The 21,537-nt window shown below is 32.1% G+C and overlaps 1 protein-coding gene across 1 annotated transcript; it reads left to right on the forward strand.

The window, feature by feature from the left end:
- The first annotated feature begins 6,204 nt into the window (after nt 1-6,204).
- On the forward strand, nt 6,205-20,263 carry LOC140791279 (uncharacterized). Its single transcript, XM_073141764.1, has 11 exons — nt 6,205-6,527; nt 7,572-7,700; nt 10,466-10,617; nt 12,397-12,490; nt 13,937-14,007; nt 14,072-14,178; nt 15,511-15,632; nt 16,777-16,865; nt 18,387-18,446; nt 18,990-19,094; nt 19,792-20,263. The coding sequence occupies exons 1-11, from the start codon at nt 6,344-6,346 to the stop codon at nt 19,900-19,902; spliced, it is 1,224 nt and encodes a 407-aa protein (XP_072997865.1). The 5' UTR covers nt 6,205-6,343; the 3' UTR covers nt 19,903-20,263.
- The last annotated feature ends 1,274 nt before the right edge of the window (nt 20,264-21,537 follow it).

Raw genomic sequence — 21,537 nt, forward strand, 5'->3', positions numbered from 1 at the left:
TTTATATTTTATCTTAAAATATGAGATCATTAATAATATTAAAATATGTAAACTTGTACATATTTATTTATTTTTCTAAATTTTTTTATTTTACTATTCAGAAAAAGAAAGATCTAGTTAGATTAATACTAGTAAATATATTATTTTATCTTTGAATAAATATTTAATTTGATAACATATTGGTTTATTAATATTATACTTTAAATAAGTATATTTAAATAATATTTAATAATAATAATAATAATACTTTATAAAATATACGTATTTCCATGGAATATTAAATTATAACATTTATATTGTTTAAGTTGAATTTTATATATTTAGTCTAAAATAAAAAATATTATAAACATTAGATTATGGATATGATTTTATGATGTACAAAGTAAAAGATATGAGAGATTAGTGAGCTGGTTGTCACCCTAGCAAGAGCTCAGTTTAGTAAAAATATATCCTAACATGCATAATGTCACTATTATATAAATCATTGTCTCATATAGTGAGAGACAAAGATATAATTTTACTACAACTCAATTCATATATAACTATCACTTATATCATCTAACTCCTATCTTACATTGTCTTTACTATCATATGTCTAATTAAATATAATACTATCATATTTAGTAACATTATATTACAAACATATCATATCATATGATATATATAATTAGAGTGATGAATTATGATGAGACATTGATGGAATATTTAAAAGAGATAAGAGATAAGTGATAAATTTTGATAAAATGTTTGAAAGAGATAAAAAAATAATAAATTATGATGAGACATTCAAGAAAAACTTCTAGTCAAATTAAGAGTAAATTAATAATTAGATTAGTACCTACGATATCAAAATATAGTTTTTATGAATAGTATTTATATTCTATGATTGTGTTATTATAATGTTTAGCTATTATTTTAGAATAAGGAGTTATATTCTTAAATTGGGAAAAAAAAATATTTCAAAAGTGAACAGGGCTTGAAGTCTGAATAAAAATCACTTTTATCTGCTGAACTTTATTTTGAATTATTATGCCTCTCTCCCTAAACTTTTTGACTAAATTTTAGTGATTACGTTTTATATCCAAAATTAAAGATTTCATGTATTTTTAGTTTAAAATTGTTACTAGTTTTAATTAAAAAAAATCTTATCCATCTAAACTTTTATATTATATTACTAAGCTCTATATACATATTTATTTAACAATTTTACAGAAACATAACCATATAAGCTATTTTATTATTTCTATTAATAATATTTATTATTTTTAATTTAATCAAGAGAATAAAGAGTCGTAGTGATACAAAACAAAGTTCAGAGGGAAAAAATAATTTTTGATCCGAGGGCATGGCTCCTTTGGTAACATATGACGTCCCATATCATGATCCAACTATGTGGGTTAAATCAACTCAAGTTGAATCGTCTATTTATATTTAATTGGTTCATACTTATGTAAGCCCTTAAAACAAGTCTAGTTAAGTCATGTAAGCTATTAAGGCAAGTTCAATTAAATCATGTAAGTCACTAAGATAAATTTAATTAAGTCATGTAAACCTTTAAGGCAAATCATAATTTGAGTTGTATAAGTCTTTAGGACTAAGTTCGAGAATGACTTATTGTACCCGACCTTTATATATATAGGGGCTAGGCTTTTTTGTTTATTCATCCAAGCATCTAAATATTGAGAAATTATTTTATTCTTACGTTTATCTTAGGATTAAGAGTAAAATAATCTAAGAGTAGAATTAAGTTAATCATAATCATTTATTTTTCTATAAATAAATATAAGTTATAAACTATAATTCTACCTCTAACCCATAGCCACCATCATCTTCAGCAGCCACCCTTCAACGACTGCCGCAATCGAATATTTATCGTTCTATCACATTTTGACTTTACTATTTTAATTATATATTTTCATTCAAAAATTCGATTGACATGAAACTAAAGTCATAAGAATCATATCTTATGAGGCTACCACTAGCTAAAATTTCATAATTTGCTTACGTTCGGATCGGTCCAGCTCTGATCCGTAATAGTCTATGATTTTACATATAAACTGAGTTAACATAATTAAAGACATTTTCTATATTTTTAGATTATGTAAAATGTTAGCTTTATATTCCATATATATTTATGAATTCGATAGTTATAATTCTGAATTTCATAGATATTTTAATATTCCTAATATATGCTGTTTATAATTTATTCTTAGATTTACTAAAATATACAATCATGAGCATACACTAAAGTAAAACTCTCCACCTAAAGTTTTAAATTTGTATATATATATTTTATCAATATATTTTTTAATACATTATATCTATTGTTTAGAACTCATATTTATAAGTATTAGATAATATATATTTTTATGTTGCAGGACATGTGTACTTTCCTATAGTATTTTGCAAGTTGTGTTAGAGGAATTTGTATTCCGTAGTGTAGAGTTAGAGCAACTCCAACCGGGCTCCAAAATCTAAATTTAGAGTCCGGTTAAGCTCCTATGAGGCTTTAAAGCTAGCTCCAAATTTGGAGCTAGCAATAGTGGAGCCCCACCATGAAAATGGAGCCCGGCTCCATTTATCATTTCAACCTTTTGAAATACCAAAATTACTCAATAATTATTATATTTAATAATTTTAATTCTATTTGTATCCTTTATTAAATAATTTAGTTAGTTAAACTGAGTATATAATTAGTTTTACTAATCGGTTTTTAACAAAAATAATATAATTGGAAAGATCTCATCGAGACCTTTAAAATGGGTCATATTAAATTATTTTTTAGTTAATTTAAATTTTAAATTTTAAATTTTTATTATTTATAAAAATGAGTCTAATAAATTATGTGTCCTAAAATTTAATTACTCAAAATTATTCCCAATATAAATATTTAATATTAAAATATATTAGATATGAAATACATCAAATATGAAATACATTAAAAATGAAACCGAAACCGGAACCGTTGGCTACGGAACCGGAACAGGTGGCTACGGAGATGACTTACCAGAATATTAAACATCTATTATTTTTATTATGTTTGGTTAATTTCTACTTATTTTATGTAATGTAATTTTAATATTTTTAGTTAATGACATGTAATGCTTATTTCGATGTTTATTTCGTGTAATATAATTTCGATGCGTTTAATTAAAAAATTAGTAATTTAAAATACTTTTAAAATTATTAAATATTAGTCTTATTTTAAAGATCTCGATGAGAGTTTTCTAACCATATATTTTTTATTAAAAAATAATAATGCTAAGATGACCTATTAAATAATTTAAAATAGCTAATATAATAATATATATTATATTATTATTTTAATATATATAGAGCCCAGTGCATTGGAGTGCACCGGGCTCTTGCTCCATTTTTGGCTCCATATTTAGAGTCTTTGGGCTCCAAATATGGAGCCACGGTTGGAGATGCTTTTAGTATTTATAAAATCCTTTGTTAGTCATTATATATAGAATTGAGTTTCATAAAATGAGTTATATTATTTATAACATAGTGTATTTAGAGTTATTATTTATAGAATTTTTAGTTAGTGTCTGGGAATATATAGTTAATAGCTATTGAATCTATAACTATTATTTTCAACATTAATACTTATTAATTGCAAAATTCAGAATTAATAAAATTTATTATTCTACATATTTTAAATTATTCCAAATATAATTTATTATTTCACAAAATTAGCATTCATCAGTCATCACAATAAAAAAAAGTATTTGAGCTTTATCCTCTAGTTTTTCTTTCGTGGAAGAGATATCAATTAAAGCATTGATTGTTTTGACGTAATACCTATTTTTAGGCAATTATGACTTTGCTTTGACTTTTAGTTAAATAAAAATATATTCCAACATGTATAATGTCACTATTCTATAAATCATAGTCTCATAGTAAGATACAAAAATATAATTTTAATACAAATTTATCTCTATATCACTGCCATCTTTATCATTTAACTTCTAACTTATATCATCCTTGCTATGCAATATTGATTCATGGTACTTCTTTTTGTTATCATGTACCATATATTTAAAAATTATAAAAATAAGGGAAGGCATAAGCTAAAAAAATTTAGTAAATAAATCTTACTCTAAATTAAGGATGTCAAACAGAAAGTAAAATATATACGGGATAATGTATGAATGAGCATATATATATATATATGTGTGTGTGTATTTAAAATATAATATTACTAAATATTATAACATATGATACATGTCAATTATGATCGAGTGTAGACAATTTTCAATGTAACAACATATAATGCACGATAACTATTTGATAAACACACATATATATAAATATAATAAAATTAATACATTTCTTAATATCTTAATCATCAATGTCATCTTTAAATATCATAATTATATTAGACCATTATGCACGCCCTACACTCTATATTCGATTTCACAATCATGCCCAAAGGACTAATACACTCCTCCTTACACAAAAATATATTAATCATCATTATACTTTTGTAAAATTTCTATGCTACACATCCACATCATGAATCATGTCATTCATTTATATCAGTAATGTGATCATTGTCAGTTGAGTTACGAATAAATATAATAAAAGCTACTTTGGTTCTTTGTTAATATAATTGATGGACATAATTGGTTTATAAATACATAAAGTTGACAAAGAAGTTTGTGCACGCATAAGGTCTAAGCATTGCATAATTAAAAGGTCTAACATATTGCCTAAATGGGAGATTGTTGGATCATAGTATCCAACATCGGGCAAATATATAATATAATTATGAATTGCATACTGTCATATATGATTATCTTACTAAAGTGATCAATTTGGATTAAGAATTATTTGGCATTCTATGTATTTATTAGGGTACGGTTCATATATGTATAAACCTATTTGGGCAAAAATATAATCATTGATATATTGATTATGAGATTTGCAAATAAGAGGAGTCAACTTAGTCAACTTCTAGAATTTTAAGAGACTAATATTTGAATGGATTGGTCCTCGAAGCACAAGATAATATAAAGATAGAATCTAAAAGGTTATTCATATATATACAAGATTTATTACTTTTTTTTCTTTTACACCATCTAAGAGAGAAAAGAGAGATCCATAAGAAAATCTGGAGATAATTTCTCAAGAGCAATATCTCGAAGTCTTGGAATATCTATTCTAGTGTTTTGATAAAATTAGTCTTTTGCCATTAGAGACGAGTCCTATGCTTACGAGGACGGTTGGTGATTTCTCAAAAGATTGGATTGATTCATGGAACTTCTATGAATTTAGGTAAAGTTTTTTATTTAAGTTATTTATGATTCAAATATATTTCGGCATAAATCGGTATTTAGGTTTAGATAGGGTGTAAGAGTTTGACCCCAACAATACTTACATCTAACTTATTAATTTCTAACTTAGATGTTGCGTTGGTGGGCCACATATAAAATGCTGACTAGATCATTAATAAAAAAAAATAGAGAAGTTGAATTAATAGATGTTTTCATAAAAAGAAAAGTTACGACGAGTTCAACATTTTATTATTAGGTTGATGACGTAGATGCTAAGCTAGAAAAAATAAATATATTTTGCTATTAAATTTAGAGTGCAATCTATCTTGATAAATAAAGTTATAAGGAGAACTAATTTGATCAAAAACTCTATAAAAGCATATAAATCAAGAGTCCAAATTAGAATAAATATTATGATTACAAATATTCTAAAAATAGACGACGTGGCATCATTACAACTATTAATAGTGATGGTTATAAAATGGAGAGATAAACTAGAGTATTTGTAGAATATTTGTGAAGTGTTTGTAAGCATAAGAATACTCATCAAATTAACTAATAATAAATATCAGAAGATATCGTAATACTTTGTTCCTTTCCATACGTTGCCATTTTCCATCTACATAAATCTTTAGAAATTCAAATCTTAAAGTCCTAAGTGGGCCGTGGGCGTAGGGTAAGGGGCCATTACATATGAGATCAACTCGAGCTCTAATGGATGGGTCGAGAGCTACGAGGTTGGGTTGGACCGGGTTTTGGAACCCCTCAATTTGAGCCAGTTCAATAGAATTTCCGATCGAATCGGGCCGAGCCCAAAAGCAGGCTTGGGCCAGATTTTGACTCGATCTTTGTTGGTTTGGATATGTACGGACAGGCTTTGGTGTCGCGGTCTCTTTTGACTCGACCGATAGACCAAAACCCCACCTCGGCCCGCAAACTAAAACCCTCGTCCCTCGCTCACTACTCACCTCCCTCCTCCCTCTCCTATTCGTCTTCTCTCTCCTCTTTCCTCCTCACCCTCGCGGCCGATCTCATCTTCCTCCGCCGCCGACCGCCGCCAAATGATGAAGGCCTTCTCGAACGCGCGCCGCTTTCCAGTGACTCTTACGCGACTCTCCAACCTTCTCCTCCGCCCCCACTTCGCCGTCTCCTCGGGCAACATCGAGAAGAGCCTCCACGTCCTTCCCGTCTCTGGGCAGTGTCCTCGGCCCAGGAGTTTCTCCTCTCAGCCTCCCCATTCCCTCGGTAAATCTCTTCTCCTGTCCTTTTTTGAACCTTTTCTTGAATCCATCTACTTGGTTTCTTTGCAAAGTTGGGATTTTGTTGCTAATAATTGTGGCCCATTTCGTTTTTCCATTTCTTGTGTATAAGTTGTTACGGGGACGAGTTTTATATGAGTTATGAGTGTAGTATTGGAAAGTAACTTCCTTTTCTGATATACCAAGTTACTATTCTTCCTGACATGTGCTGAAATAATTCGAGGTGCAGTGAGAATATTAGGGAGTACACCCTGATTACATGATCTAAAACTGTTTGGTGATTTATGGCTGCCAAAACCCTTCTGTTTCTCTCTCTCTCTCTCTGAACATTGAGTGGTCATTTTACTTTCTATTACTGTCCTTTTGTTCTCTTGGGTACAATAAATTTTCTCAAATGGTCTATTTATAGTGTTTTATGTGGAAAGTTCTGATCATGCATCTAATCCTCTTACAATATTGATTCAAGTTCAACGGTAGGATTTTGGGATGATAGTGGAATTTATAGAAATTCTTTACCTTACTTGCATCTGTTAGATAGTTCACCTTAATCTTTCTCTTTGCCAGGCAGTTTTGAAAAACAAACCACAGGCAAAACTACTGTTGGTTAGAACGAGAAAACTTGTTTTACTTGAACTGATATACTAGTGACGTCTAACTAATGAGTAGAAGTTCAATGAATTGTATCGTTGCTTGAGGTAAATGAAGGTAGGTAAAAGAGACCGAGCAGAAAATTTTGCCACTTGATTGCTAATATTTTCTGTTTGGGTACTTGCCTTTCTTATCCATCATATGTAACCTTTTTTTTATCTTCATTTTTTTGATCTCCTTTTATTTGATATCATCAGATAATGAAACCTAAGTAACTTTTATTTCACCTGATATTGTAATAAAACACATGCATGAGTTGTGGCTGCTAATTTAAAATGGTGATAACAGGAAATTTTGAAACCTAAAAGGTTGATTATGTTAGCCTCCAGTCAAGTACTTTCTCTTGGTTGCATTTCATTAACAATGTATTTATGTATTCTAGGCGCTACTCATGCTAAATTGCTTCTTCCAACCATTGCATTTTGGCAACAGAGAAGTTATCCTATAAATTCTCCAGTGATTGGGGCTTCCTTCTCTTCAGTGGCGAGTAATGAGACCAGTGATCCTACAGGTTAATTTCTTATTATGAATCTTCTATGTTGCAGTTGATGTCGCTTTTCTTTCTATTGGTATCCTCAATAACTTGATAATGCTCCTGCTATAAAGTAGTATCAACTTATTGGACATATAGAGTTGTATGATTGTATCCGACATATCCTTCATTTTTTTCATTTGCATTGTATATGTGAAGTTAGTTATGAATCAAAATGCAATATGAAGTTAGCCTATGTCAAGTCATTAGTAGATGAGCATGTGCAACAATCAACAGTTCCTTGCACAGGCTTTGCATCGAAAGGTGCATATACTGCCAAGGACTAGCTGATTTAGGTCTGTAGTTTTTGTCTTGTAAATTCAAAGTATGTTACTATGCTTTGCATACCAAGAAGGATGGTGATTGTGCACTTCAAAGCCATTTTGGATTAAAGTTATTGAACTAAAGTTTGGACTCCTGATTTAATTACTATTATCTTTTCGGAAGCAGTTCTAGAAAATCACCTAATATTTATTAAATTTTTTGGAAATTTGATGAGGTGCCATTTATGTTTATTTTCGTTTGACTTTTTTAATTTTAAACAATGTTTTGAAAGTCGGCCGCAGGTTGCGGACGATCTAGCATTCTTTATGTAAAACAATTAAATATACTTAGATATGATATAATATATTCTATATGTAAATTTATTAGACTAATTAATATTAATCAGATTAAATTATACTATTAAATTCACACTATTCAGCACTTAGATAGAGAAATTTGCAGCCTACTCTTTGGCAAGCTCAATAATTAGAGAAAAAAATGAGGGTGTTTTCTCCTAGAAATAGGTGCACTAGTATAAAGCTAGTGCTTAGGCCAACTGCAATCAATCACCCTAACCTAGTGCTTAGGCCAGCTGCCATCAATCACACTAGCCTAGTGCTTAGGCTAGCTGGTCAATCACACTAGCCAGTTGCCAACACTCCCAACTTATGGAAACCAAATTGCTCATTTTCCTAAACCCCTTCCTCTTCCTCAACTCACAAATAGGTGTTGTTTGATTTCGCCGTCTTTTCTTACCCTCTTTTCTTTTTTCTTCCCTCACTCTATTATTGCCAAGGCAAAAAAGAAATTCTAATTCTTTTACCTTTCTTCTATCTCCCTTCTCTTTGTCTCTCCCCCTCTCTCTCTTATGCAGGGCAAAATTTATTTTTTTTGGTTTTATTTTTTTCGTTTCTTCTCTCTCCTCTTTCTCTCTCTTCCTCTCTCTTTTATTGCCACAAGTTAATTTTTTTCTCTCATTTTTTATATTTTTTCTCTTTCTCCTTTCTCTTTCCCTCTCTCTCTCTCTTACTCCCCTTCAATCTCTTCCTCCCTCTCCCCCACTCTCTACTCGTCTCTCTATCTTACTCTCTGTTATTGCAGCAGATTAAAAGAGAGACATGCAGATAAAGAAAGAGAGAAAGAAATAGAAAAGGAAAGGCTAGAGAGAGAAATGAGAAAAGAAATGAAAAAAATAGTCGGCTGATACCTATCCGAAACTAGTCGTAGATTGGTTTCAGTCAATCCTACTCGGGATCGACCGAAACTTGGAACTATATTATCTACAATTTTTCTCAAAATGTCTCTATATGCTAACTTTCATATATGCAACTTCTACGCATGATTTGGACTTGAACTATAACTAATGTTTGAAGCCCTGAATTTGACCTCACCAATTTTTGCATAGTAGAATTCTTCATGCAAATATGACTATTGACGTGCAATGGTTTGTTTGCTATTTTGTCAGACTGTCACCGTATATCACTAGTGAGAATAGAGGTGAAATCGGGTGAGATTAACTCTGACCGATCGGCTATCTAATTCGATTCAGATCGGATTTAGGTAAAAATTCCTACCAACTTGGATACGGATGCAAATACAAGTAGAATTTTTGAAAAAAAATTAAATATAGATTTGGATACGAATACATGTCGAATATAATTTTCCTCGGATATCCGCTTACTCGCATATTTTTTTTGAATGATTTACAATTTTTAGTTTGCTTATTTAAATGGTGAGTGTTGATTTTGTTACTAATAATGTATTATATATAATTTGTAGAAATTGATTTTGCTAACTTTATATATATTTGACATGCAATAATTTTTTTTAACTCTTAATATTTTGTGTTAATTGTCTCCAAAAGAAATGTCATAATTCTTTTAAAATTCAATCTGCATCTGTTTAAGATCTGATTCTCTATTAAAAAATTATCCGATCTGTATTCGAAAATTATTCGTATCCATTTAGTTAGAATATGATTTTAAATTTTGCTATTTGTTCAATATTCGTATTCAAACCCGTATCTGAACCAAAAATATAGATTCAGATATGCGTTGAGCATTATCCAATCCGTTTTCACCTCTAACTGTGGGCCTTCCCGCAGTTGCACAGTAGTGTTTATTTACCAGTGTTTTAGACAGCTCTTTCTATTGTTAGGGAAGTTTTTAGGTCATCCTTATGATCATACCACTTGATAATAAACTAATTATCTATATGAAATTTTTGACTATCAAAAGAAATATCTTTAATTTGGTTTACTTTTACTCTGTTTTTACCTTGAAGTCAATTTCAGTACTTTTAGCTTAATTGTTAACTTATTCTTTTGGTGACTAATTATCAATAGTGCATCCTTTCACCAGCTGGTTTACATTTTCAGCTGATTTGCTACATATTTGGTTGTTGCAGAGATGTATCTCCTTTTGGTTTATCCTGTGATTGTTTTCAGTTACAATGCTAATGCCTTTCTTATTATCATGCAGAAGTTGTACAGGAGCTATACCAAAAAATGTTAAAATCAGTTGAAGCCCGAACCATGCCTCCAAATGCTTGGTTGTGGTCACTCGTTAGTAACTGTTCCAATCGGGAGGACATAAAGCTTCTATTTCAAATACTGCAGAAACTAAGAACATTTGTTAGTTCCATCTTCTTTATAAGTATAACCATTCTTCTTTGCACAAACTCTTGATCTCTTACTTAAGACTTGATATCATGTTTTTTTTTTTATATATATGTATGTCACAAGTTCCCCAGATTGAGCAAAGAGTGACAACACTCACATCTCACATGAGATATATCTTTTTTAAAAGACAGTAGTATTTCAACTTCATGATAGTTGGTCGGCTTCGGCCAGTATCGGCCAATTTTGGCCGTATCGGCTGAAAACAATAATATTGGCTGAAAATAATTTTTTTTAAGATTCAGGTAGAATCTAAAATGTATCTAACCCAGGGGACATTAATAATTGATGTCATCAATTGCTTTCTTTTTAAATTTTCAGTTTTTACTCTCTATCTCTCACACATACTCTCCTCTCACTATCACACTTCATTGAGTTCATTTAGTGGCCATGCCGATGAGCCCCTTTGGCTAATCCACACTTTGGTGAACTCGGATGAGTTTTTTATTTTTATTTGTTTTCTTTTTTCTCACCAACTTTTTAATTCCTCTTTTCTTTATTGTCATAGAACAACAGAGAAGAAATATCTCTCTTTAGAGTTGTTCTGCAGTAATAATTTACGAGTATAAAAATTTATCTAATTCAAGTCGAAATTCATTATAGTTTTAAGTGACATTTTTCTTAGTTTTTAAAGTTCATATGTTACTATTTTTTATTTTTTATTTTTCTGTTATTTTTTTAATAAATTTTTATTAATATTTCTGTATTTTAAATAATATTTAGAATTTTACGTAATTAAAAATAGTCCGATCCAATACGAACGGCCGATACAGTCAATACGGCCGATACAACCGATACGGTCGATACGATCGATACAGCCGATACTTATTTTTTTTCTAACGGCCGATCCCTATACCGAGTTTCAAAACCTTGGGTAATACCATGTATGCAGAAAATACATTGTATTTAAAATGCCAATTGTAATAGAAATTAGCATGGTCAGAATTATTTGAGTTCAATAAAGCATAGAGATACAAATATATGGATGCAACACGATACAGGTACATTGATATGGAAAAATCTTGAAAACAAGAATAAGATACTCAAATGATATGTCATACACATACACACATATGCTCTGCAAAAAGAATATACTCTTGTATGCTTGTATAACATTGAATTATGACATGTGATAGTATATGCCAAGCACATTTCCAATTTATTCATCGACAAAGCTACCATTTATAACAAATTGTTACTTGCTAAATCATGAATTGTATGTGGCTTGAAATCCTAATATGGTCTTCTTTAAGTTCATAAGTCACCCAGAATAAAATTATATTTACAGTCTACTTTTATTGTATTAGTTCCTTCCCTGCATAATAGGGGATCTCCAATTTGATTTAGCTTTGTATTCTCAATAGTATCCAACTATCCTATAAGTATCCAAGAATATCTGTCTTTCTAATTTTATTCTGAAACATTGGATATGTAAAGGAAGTATTCAACACATATCTTGTAAGTGTCCAACGAGTGTCATATCTGATATGGTCTCCGATAGATATGATATGGCTCAATATAGAGGTATCCATACTTCCTAGATAAATGCTGATGAGTAACATAATTCCTTGTGCTTTTGGATCATTAACTTGTTTTTGTCTGTGGCTTGCTAGATTTGAAAGTGTTCGAGAATTATGGCATTTTCATTGTAAAGCTCATGCAAATTTGTAGGTAGAAATATTCTGTTTGCATATTAATGGACTTATAATTACCATAAGAAATTTTTGGATGCAGAGACTATCAAATCTTCGGATACATGCAAATTTTAATTGTCATCTTTGTATGAGAGTTTCTGAGGCTTGTGCACGTGTAGGTGCCCTTGACTACGGTAAGTCGCGTTACTTGTAATTTTTTGTAGTCTAAATTTTGATTCTTGATAACTTGATAAAATGAGAAGTTAGAGAAGTTAAAGAACTGATGATAAGAAAGTGTGCTTTCATTCTTGTTATTGTGCATCTTTGTTGGGATGTACTTTTTTTCTGATAAGAGATCTGGTATGCCTTTAATCCTGTTGTTGGGTTTCTTAGTTAGGATGCAGCTTTTGGAGATAAAACTCTTCTTCTTCCATTCTGCTTATTCAATCCACCATTTTCGCATAACCATAACATCTTTGCAATCTTGGCTTAAATGGATATAAAGTTTGCAGCACGTATAATTAGATCATGAATTTGAGAATAAGTGAGCTTAGCCCAGTTAGATTTATTAAAAGGAAAGGAGGAAAATCTGGGCAAAAACCCTAATACTTACAGAGAGAACAGGGAGGAGTCGAAGTCAACAGGAGAGGCTGAGGAAAAGCGAGAGCTCCATTTCTGCCAGAGAAGGAATGCGCGGCTCAGACTTAAAAATCCTTCAATTCCTCTCCTTCCAAATTAACCACCAAAGCAAATTTACGGCCATCCTAAACCAACGAGGGATAACTAGTTTTCACCAGTCCATCCAATAGGAAACGAGTGAGTCCAGTTTTACTGAGGTCCCTAGCTTGGAGAGGGTTGAGGCCCAGAACTTCGATCTGTAGGAGCAATTGGAATTAATGTGGCCAATCGATTTGAGATCCCTGTTGCACATGGGGCAAACAAGGGGCTCAAGTATTCTCTTGATGGCGAGGAGATCCTTGGCATGGTTGCCAACCAAAGAAAGATCCTAACCTTGTCATGGGGCAAGGCTCACCAAAGGATTAGGACCAGGGAACAGGGTGCATCCAAAGTTTAGGATTTTGTAGAAGGACTTGAAAAAGAAAGCATTGGTAGTACCGAACCTCCATAGGATTGAGCTGAAGCCTAGTGGGAGAAGGAAGCACCGCTAGAAGACCTTCAAGAGCCAGAATTTGAGGAAGTCACTTGATCTACTCTTCTGGGCCAGCGAAAAGACCTTTTGTCCGGAAATAGATGCCCTATTAGGAAGATACAGCGAATGCCCTTGGGAACATGGTCGAAAGAGGGAAGTCACCTTCCCACTCGTCCATCCAGAACTTGGTCCAGTTCCCTTCAGCCGGATAGAAAATGACCCCAGTGAAAAAAGCCTCGGAGGATCTGATGATGCTTCTCCACATGAAAGAGCATCTATGAGGGTGGTCCTTTTGGGGGGACACATTTTCGATAGTAAAAAGGCTCGACAAGCCTTAATTAGATCATGAATTTTGCTTATTCTTTTTGAAATAGCTCACATAGAGAGGATTAGATTAATAATGGTAATTGTGAGAGCTCTTGTTATCTATTTTAACCTATTATATTGTTAGGACTTTTTCCTTAATGTAGCTTTTACTTCATATGTACAGGGATGAAGGCTTTATGGAAGCATAATGTCTATGGATTAACTCCAACCATCGGTTCTGCTCATTATTTACTGGTACTTAATGATATTGGTTGGTCTGGCATTTTCTTGTTAAGTTGTGACTAATTGTCTCATGCAGTTATATGCAAAAGAGCACAATGACACTAAACTTATGGGAAGGATTATGCAAGTTCTTCAGAAGAATTTCTTGCCACTGCAACCGGGTACAGCTGACATAGTCTTTGGGTAATTTAATTTTATCATATCAATTATTAATCTTAGCTTTCATGTGAGATACTTTGAGATTATATTTGTATATAGTCTGAGATTTCATCATAAAGGAAGAAACTTAAAAACTCAGCTTAGGAATTAGGATTTGTTAATACTACCATGAACTTGGTGTCCTATCAAGCTACAGGAATATGAAACCTGATATATCAAATCTTTTTAGTATAGCTCTTTTTCTTTATAAAATCATAGTGTTGCTTATTCTAACAAAATAAGTTGCTTTTTGATTTGAGTTTTGAGTTGATTAACGTTCACAAGTCCTTTTGAATTTGCTTTGAGCTGCCTTCTCCCTCCTTCCTTCATTCCATCAATCTATGTCCTTGTTCTTTTGAGTTATCCTTAATTATTACTCTACTCTGTCGAATGCAATTCTAGGAGCCAATTGGATGATGTTGGGAGTGGCTTCTTAGTTAGTAGCGCTCCATCACTAGAATTTTTTTTTATTCTGACTGGCTTGTGAACTTTATTCTATTTAACCTCATATCTACTACAGGCTACAGGATTAATGTCCTTGCTATGCTAGGTATACATTCTAACTGCTTTTCGGCTTTTGTACAATATAGGCAGACAGCCAAATTTTGAAGTTTTTCCTTCTAACTGACATTTTATTGGGTTAACAAATTCATATGTATTGATAAGCTGATGAGATAATCTTGAGGTTGACTTCTTTATTAAGCAAGCTCAAAGTCAGAGCTCGAGATCATTTAGTAGACAAGCAAGCTCAAGCCGAGCTAGAAAGCAGTGGAACTCAAGCTGCTAATGAGACAACATGTTATCTAACATCCTAGTGATAATGGCTAATGGCATGTCTATATTGTTTAGAGGGCAAGTGATAAAAGGACGATTGTTATTTTGTTTGTGGACCCTCCCTTTGTTTGATCAGTACCATTGTTCTTTTTTCTTACTTTTATTGTCATAATGGTAAATGGAGAAGGGTAGTGCATGTCCTGTGCCTCCAGTCCCTAGTTGAGGTACTCATAAAGGAAGCATGATGCTACTCAAAATGGTTTTGAGAAAGAATGATATAATTTCGATATAAGTAGATTCATTGGTTAAAAATGCCTTACTCATATAGGTGAATCCCTCCACAAGAATATTCACTTGTTTTGTCTGAATGGCAGTATATGTTAATAGCAATCATTTCCAAAACCTTTTCATATTGTAGACTAGATTTCATAATGTAATAGGTAATATGTTACCTTCTTTTTTCCTATTTTCATAGTTATTTCATACTTTCTAGATTATTATCGGTTTTCTTATTGCAATCATATACTATGCTGCCTTCTACAGCATATGTTGCAGCTCTGATAGATGGGATTTGCTCTCAAAATATGCAAGAAGGTTTATAAAGGCTGGCGTGAAACTTCACCGGACTGCATTTGACATTTGGATGGAGTTTGCTGCAAAAATGGGTAAAAACAGTTAATTCCTTAGCTGGAAGAAAATGACATTTCCTAGTACTCAACAATGTCTATTGCATAGTGAGTGCGAGATTTGTTAGAAATAAGTGCACTTTAACTCTCACATCAAGAGAAACTTCTCTAACTTATCTATTAAATACATGAGAAACATAAGGATGAAAGGCAACATAAAGATTTCTTTGTAAAAGAGACTCACGAGTAATTGTCAAGTTAATTGGGTAGTGGATTTGCTATTTGAGGGCCTATAAAGGTAAGGCTTCTCTCATTTGTAAACCAAGACAAATCATCTAAAGCAAAGTTTCCTGAAGGGCTTCTACCGATCCACGTACCCTCAAGTCTTCCAATCCAAATATCAACAAAATCACCAATACTTAGAGAAAGTATGGTTACAATTGAAAATTTCTACCTGGTTCTTTCTCTTTCATGATATTATTTCCAATTCATTAGCCGTGTTACTTATTTGCATATAAGAAAGAAGCAAAGTCACCAATTTTTCTTGATGTGCGCTACATGATTTTATGCAATTCCTGCAGGTTGCCATCAAGTGATTCAAAAAGTTCACAATTCTGTCATGAACCAGATTATTGGTTTTTACTATCGATCTTTATAGAGAACATTTTGAGGCCAGGCCCATTATATTCTCACATACTACGGCTTAATTTTAAAGCTTTGGTGATTGTTCTTTAGTTGTCTAAATATAGTCAGCTTAAAACTTCCCGATGTGGTCACATCTGGAAACCTCATTCTTATTTGCCCTCTGATTCTTGCTTGAAGTTTAATTTCTTTTATCCTTTAACTTTTCTTGTGTAAACTGTGAATTGTAAACCTCACCCCTCAAGTAGATCATGCTGGAAACTAATTGAATAAAGGAGCAATACAGAGAAACTAATATTTACGCACTTTAGTATATTTGAAGGGAAAAACATGTGTTGGAATGTAATAGGAAAAATTTAAGGATTGCTGATGTCAATAAATTAACAGATAAAATATTAGGTATATATAACTTGTTTTCAGGGAACAGATACTTACATCTATTAGTTCTGATGTCCCTCAGTTAGGAATTCCTAATCATAAAAGGCAAACTTCAGAAAATATAGTTTGCAGACATAAATTATCTTTTGCTGTTGTGATACAGGAGATTCTCAATCTATATGGCAGATTGATGTGATAAGATCGAAGTCTGTAAAATTGCATACACTCAGAACTGGATTTGCATGTGCTAAGGTAATCATTCTAAACAGTATCCACACATTACTACCGAGATTCTAGATATTACATCTTGTTTCTTGGTAAAATCATGTGAGATTACCAACAAATGATGAACCCTTTCTCTTTGAATGTCTACTTAAACACTGTCTTTATGAGGGTCAGTGTTCTTTTGCATACTCGGCAATCCTATGTCTCAAGAATGCTTGGTATAGTTCTACTATGTCCACATCACATCTTGAGCACATTTGTGATCACTTTTCACACTGGTAACTTAAAAATGCTTTCATGATTAAATTTTATTTCGAGCTATATATTCAAAGTGGTAATTACAGAAAGCATTTACTTTTTTAATTGCTCTCTGTTCAAAGACTGGGGATCAGAAATTCATTAGACATGGTTATCCATGATTTCCTGTGTCCAAATCACATACAGTAAGGTGATTGGGCAGATATTCTGGTAATTTTCCAGATTAACTTGTTAAGGTTAATGGTGTGCCGTATAAGTTAAGATGTGGAAGTTAAGGGGTATCAATTCCATGCATATTCTTGCCCAAATGAGGTCTCATAATGCTGAGCTAGTTGGATTATTAATGTACTTTTCCAATAGTGATGTTATCCCAGAGGTTGATGTTCTTCTCGTGATGTTCCTCAATTTTGTGATGTTATAACCACCGCCCATTGTGTTTCAACTATCTGACCTATTATTGCAATAACATAATAAGGATCTTTGGATTTGTCCTTTCTGTCGTTTTAAATTAATTTCTTATGACTAATGTAGATTCATAAATGTTACTCTGAATTTCTCTTAGGAAAACCTAACTAGTCAATGTTATGGGCTCTAGAAAAACTTGCATATGACTGATAATTATGACATATCAGGCACCTGACAACTTGCCTTGACTTGAGATACTCTGCTAGTAATGTCATTCTTCTATGAATATAGTCACTGCTGCCACGGGTTAATAGAAGTAGACTGCATTTTGATCAATTATGGTTGAGACAAAGTGTTCTGCACAAGGAAAAGTTGCACAATCCTTGCCATTTCATATTTTCACGTGCCAGTATATGGCCTCATCATTTATTGCAAGTATTCCCTTTGCTTCCTTTGTTGTCACTTCTTTTCTTTATACAGTTCTCATGCACAGGATATGGTATATTGGGTAAGTGAATAAAGTAGCAATGCCTGTTTTTGCTCATATTCCATGTTCATTTTCGAGTAACGTTGTGATTATTTCCTCTTCATTTCGGGAGTTTACCACACATTAGCTTGATTTCTTCCAGATCTTTTGCCATTTAGAATGTAGGTTCTCCTCAATGTCTGTCACATCACATAGTTTGAATGTTTATTTTAAGATTAGACATTTCTGCAGCTTTTGCAGACTTCATGCTATGCTCTATCAAAGTCCATCTGCTCAACAGTGTGTCATCATCCTATGTGAAGAGCAACAATATAATTTCACATATCAATTTAGAAATTATTAGCGATTAGTTCATAAGGCTATATAAGCTTCAATTAACTTCTGTTTAATTGTTGTAGGGATTTCTTCTAGAACGTAACCCGGAGAATGCTGCTGCGACCATTCAACTTCTCTACCAGGTTGAATCATTTTACCCTATTTTAATATGTGAAATGCTTGTTGGTGATACTGAAATTCATATGCTTGATTATCTTTATATCCAACGAATTACAGCATACATATTGAGCGTAAAGTCATATAACCATGTCTATGTATTGCTTAGCTTTGGGATTTGATCCTCGGAGAACTAAGGAAGCTTCTCATATTTTGTTTTGTTTTTCCTTAAGCCCTGATTGACCCTAGAATACTACTAGTCTTTTTGTATTTCAATTTTTGTAACGCCAAATTTTACTAGATTTTCTAGGTAAATTTTTTTCAGTCTTCATTTAGGTTCTAATAACTCCTGGGTGTTCCTGTCAATGCAAGGGTTAAGGCTGTAGTGTTTTTAATCTGATTGTGGCTTTAGAAATATGTATATATTGTTTACTATGTCAAAAAATAAAATAAGAAAGCGACATCTCTTGTTGACAAAACAAGAATTCAGTGAATATGGTGGGTCAGGTCCATTTGCATTTTATTTTGTTTTCTCATGTTTTGTGAAAATCGACCGATATATGATGCAGAATCTGTCTGACCGGAAGAAACCAGATGTCAAAGATGAGCTTCAGAAGCTTATTAGTGAATGGCCACTGGAGGTGGTAAAAAGAAAGAAAAAAGAAGAAAGAAAGGTAACTTTGATTGGGTATTTTAGTGCTACAAGTAATATAACATGAAGTAAGAGCACTTTAATTCCACAGCATAATTCAGGACACTGTACAACTTGATCTTCTTGGTATGCCACTTATTTGCAAAACAATGTCAAATTAGATCCCCAAAAGTTCGGTCATAATATTAACTTTGTGAAAATTTATTTATAGTTAGTCATATATTATCTTCTGATTTTCTAGTAACGAAGTTCAGTAATGAAGTTCTTTAAGTTATTAGGTCTTTCCATGGCTTATTAGGCGAGGTTCTATTCTTCCTGTTAATTTCTAATTATGAGTTATTAATTGCAACAAGTCTGATCCATAATTTCTTAGCTTGTAATAAACCCTGGTGATTTCTGCTGGAATAATGGTGACCGCCGGAATTTACTAACATGCCTGAATAAGTTTGATATGTTAGGGATGCTCAAAACAGATTTGGCTTCGAAGAAATTTGTACCTCTAGATATAGATATCAAAATCAACATTGACAGTGGTAAGTATGTCTATGTAATCGGTCTAATGACAAAAGTAGAACTGTGATTCTTGACACTAAAGAATAATATTTCTGTTATTTCCTCTAGTTTGCATCGGGACTACTGCTTAAGAGCTCATCACTTTTAAAGTTCAATTCCTTCCGTAATCCCTCTTAAACTTTTCGTCCTTTTCTATATATGACCAGGCTGTAGCAGAATCATTAAGAACTGACATCCCTAGAATGGTCACTTCCTTGCTAACCATGGGGCTAGATCTTACAGTAGATCTAGAAGAGCTTCGCCTTCAAGAAGCGTGAGGACTAAGCCAGCCTGATGCTGCATGCCTGCACCAATTTCTGGGTAAAAACTTATGTTAAAGGGGTTACTGAGAAATATGGCGTGAAGTTGTTTTCTTCCAATTTGGTGAGGCGAGATTTTGAAGGCCTCCACAATAGGTCCAACGTCTTGAGCTTTCATGATTTGATATGATAGTCCACCTAATAAATTTGGATTATTTTGTAACATTTTTGTTATGAAAATACTAGGAATGATTATTAAATTGCATGTCTGAGTGACAGAGTGAGTGTACTCTTATCTATTCAGACAGAGATAGATGTAGTGTGGTTATGTAATGTATTAATTCACATATTTATCTGAATACTGATTTGGCCTAAGAAATTTGATATGTACAACTGTGTGTACTAGTTTAGTCTTTCTTGTGTTTATCCTTTTTCCCTCTCCTCTCCACAATTATGTAGTATTAGACACTTGTAGAGGAGAACTGGAATATTATTGTTTTCATTGCCATGCCTTAATTAGTGCATTGCCATTTCTGGATATTATCATGAGACATGGGCTCCCTTTTTCGGATATTGATAGGTATTTTGAAGGGTAAAATATGTTTCTTTTTCTCTTTCATTTAGTTGGTTTGCAATTTGTTTAAACATGGATATCATGGGCTGATTGATGGGCATACACAATCTAATTACTTGTTTAGAAGCAGTGGAAGCCTCAATTTGGTTAGCTATTCGTTTCTGAGAGTAGACACTGGTTGCTAACTCACTGTTTTGTGTGGGAAAGAGCATATCTCTCTGTAGATTTGCTAGCAGAATCTTAGGGCCGACATCTGAGCAGCTGATGACATGCAAGCTTCATTTTCTTGTGGAATTAGTCTAATACTAGTATAGTTATTCTATCTTATTATACTAGGATAAAAAAGTTTATTTTAGTATAATTTATTTTAATGTTTAGTTGTATATGAACCTAGTATGTAATAATATATTTGATGTGATAATTGAATGATTGTTTGACAAATAGTTAAAATACTTTATATAATATATAAATGAGGAAGAGAGAAAGAAGAAAGAGTAATTGAAATGTTAGTTGATTGAAGGGATATTTTTTTCAAAGGTAAGATAGTAATTGCTAAAATTTTAAAAGTATCATATAGAAAAGAAGATGAGAGAGATTTATGTATTAATTATGCAAAGATAAGTTTAAATCTGGTGTAGTAATTAAATAACATTTTATCTTAGCCCCCTCCGCTCACTTGTAGAATAAGGGTGGAATAGGCATAAGTATTCTAATTTTTAATACTAGAAGAAGAGAGCTAATATTAGTATAAGCTATTGTAATTTATTATTTTATCTTATTTCATACAATTTTTAAAAAATAATTTAATAATAATTTATAATTACTATTTTGCTCTTAAATTAGATAATATTTAATTACACATCATCTCAGCTACAGTTGAGATTCTCTCTCAATTATCTCTTCTATTAAATATCGGTCATCTCAGTTACAAATTAGGTTTTCTCTCATCTATCTCTTATTTTAGATATTAGTTATCTTACTTATAGTTGAGATTTTTTTTTTTTTTTCGAACTAGTTAATTCTGCAAAAGTAAAAATAAAAAATATCAAGCGCGCACACTTTTCTCACAAGGCGAGCTT

Source organism: Typha latifolia, chromosome 6 (genome assembly GCF_019914945.1).
Source record: "Typha latifolia isolate L0001 chromosome 6, TyphaL0001v2, whole genome shotgun sequence".
In the NCBI taxonomy this organism is placed as follows: Eukaryota; Viridiplantae; Streptophyta; class Magnoliopsida; order Poales; family Typhaceae; genus Typha; species Typha latifolia.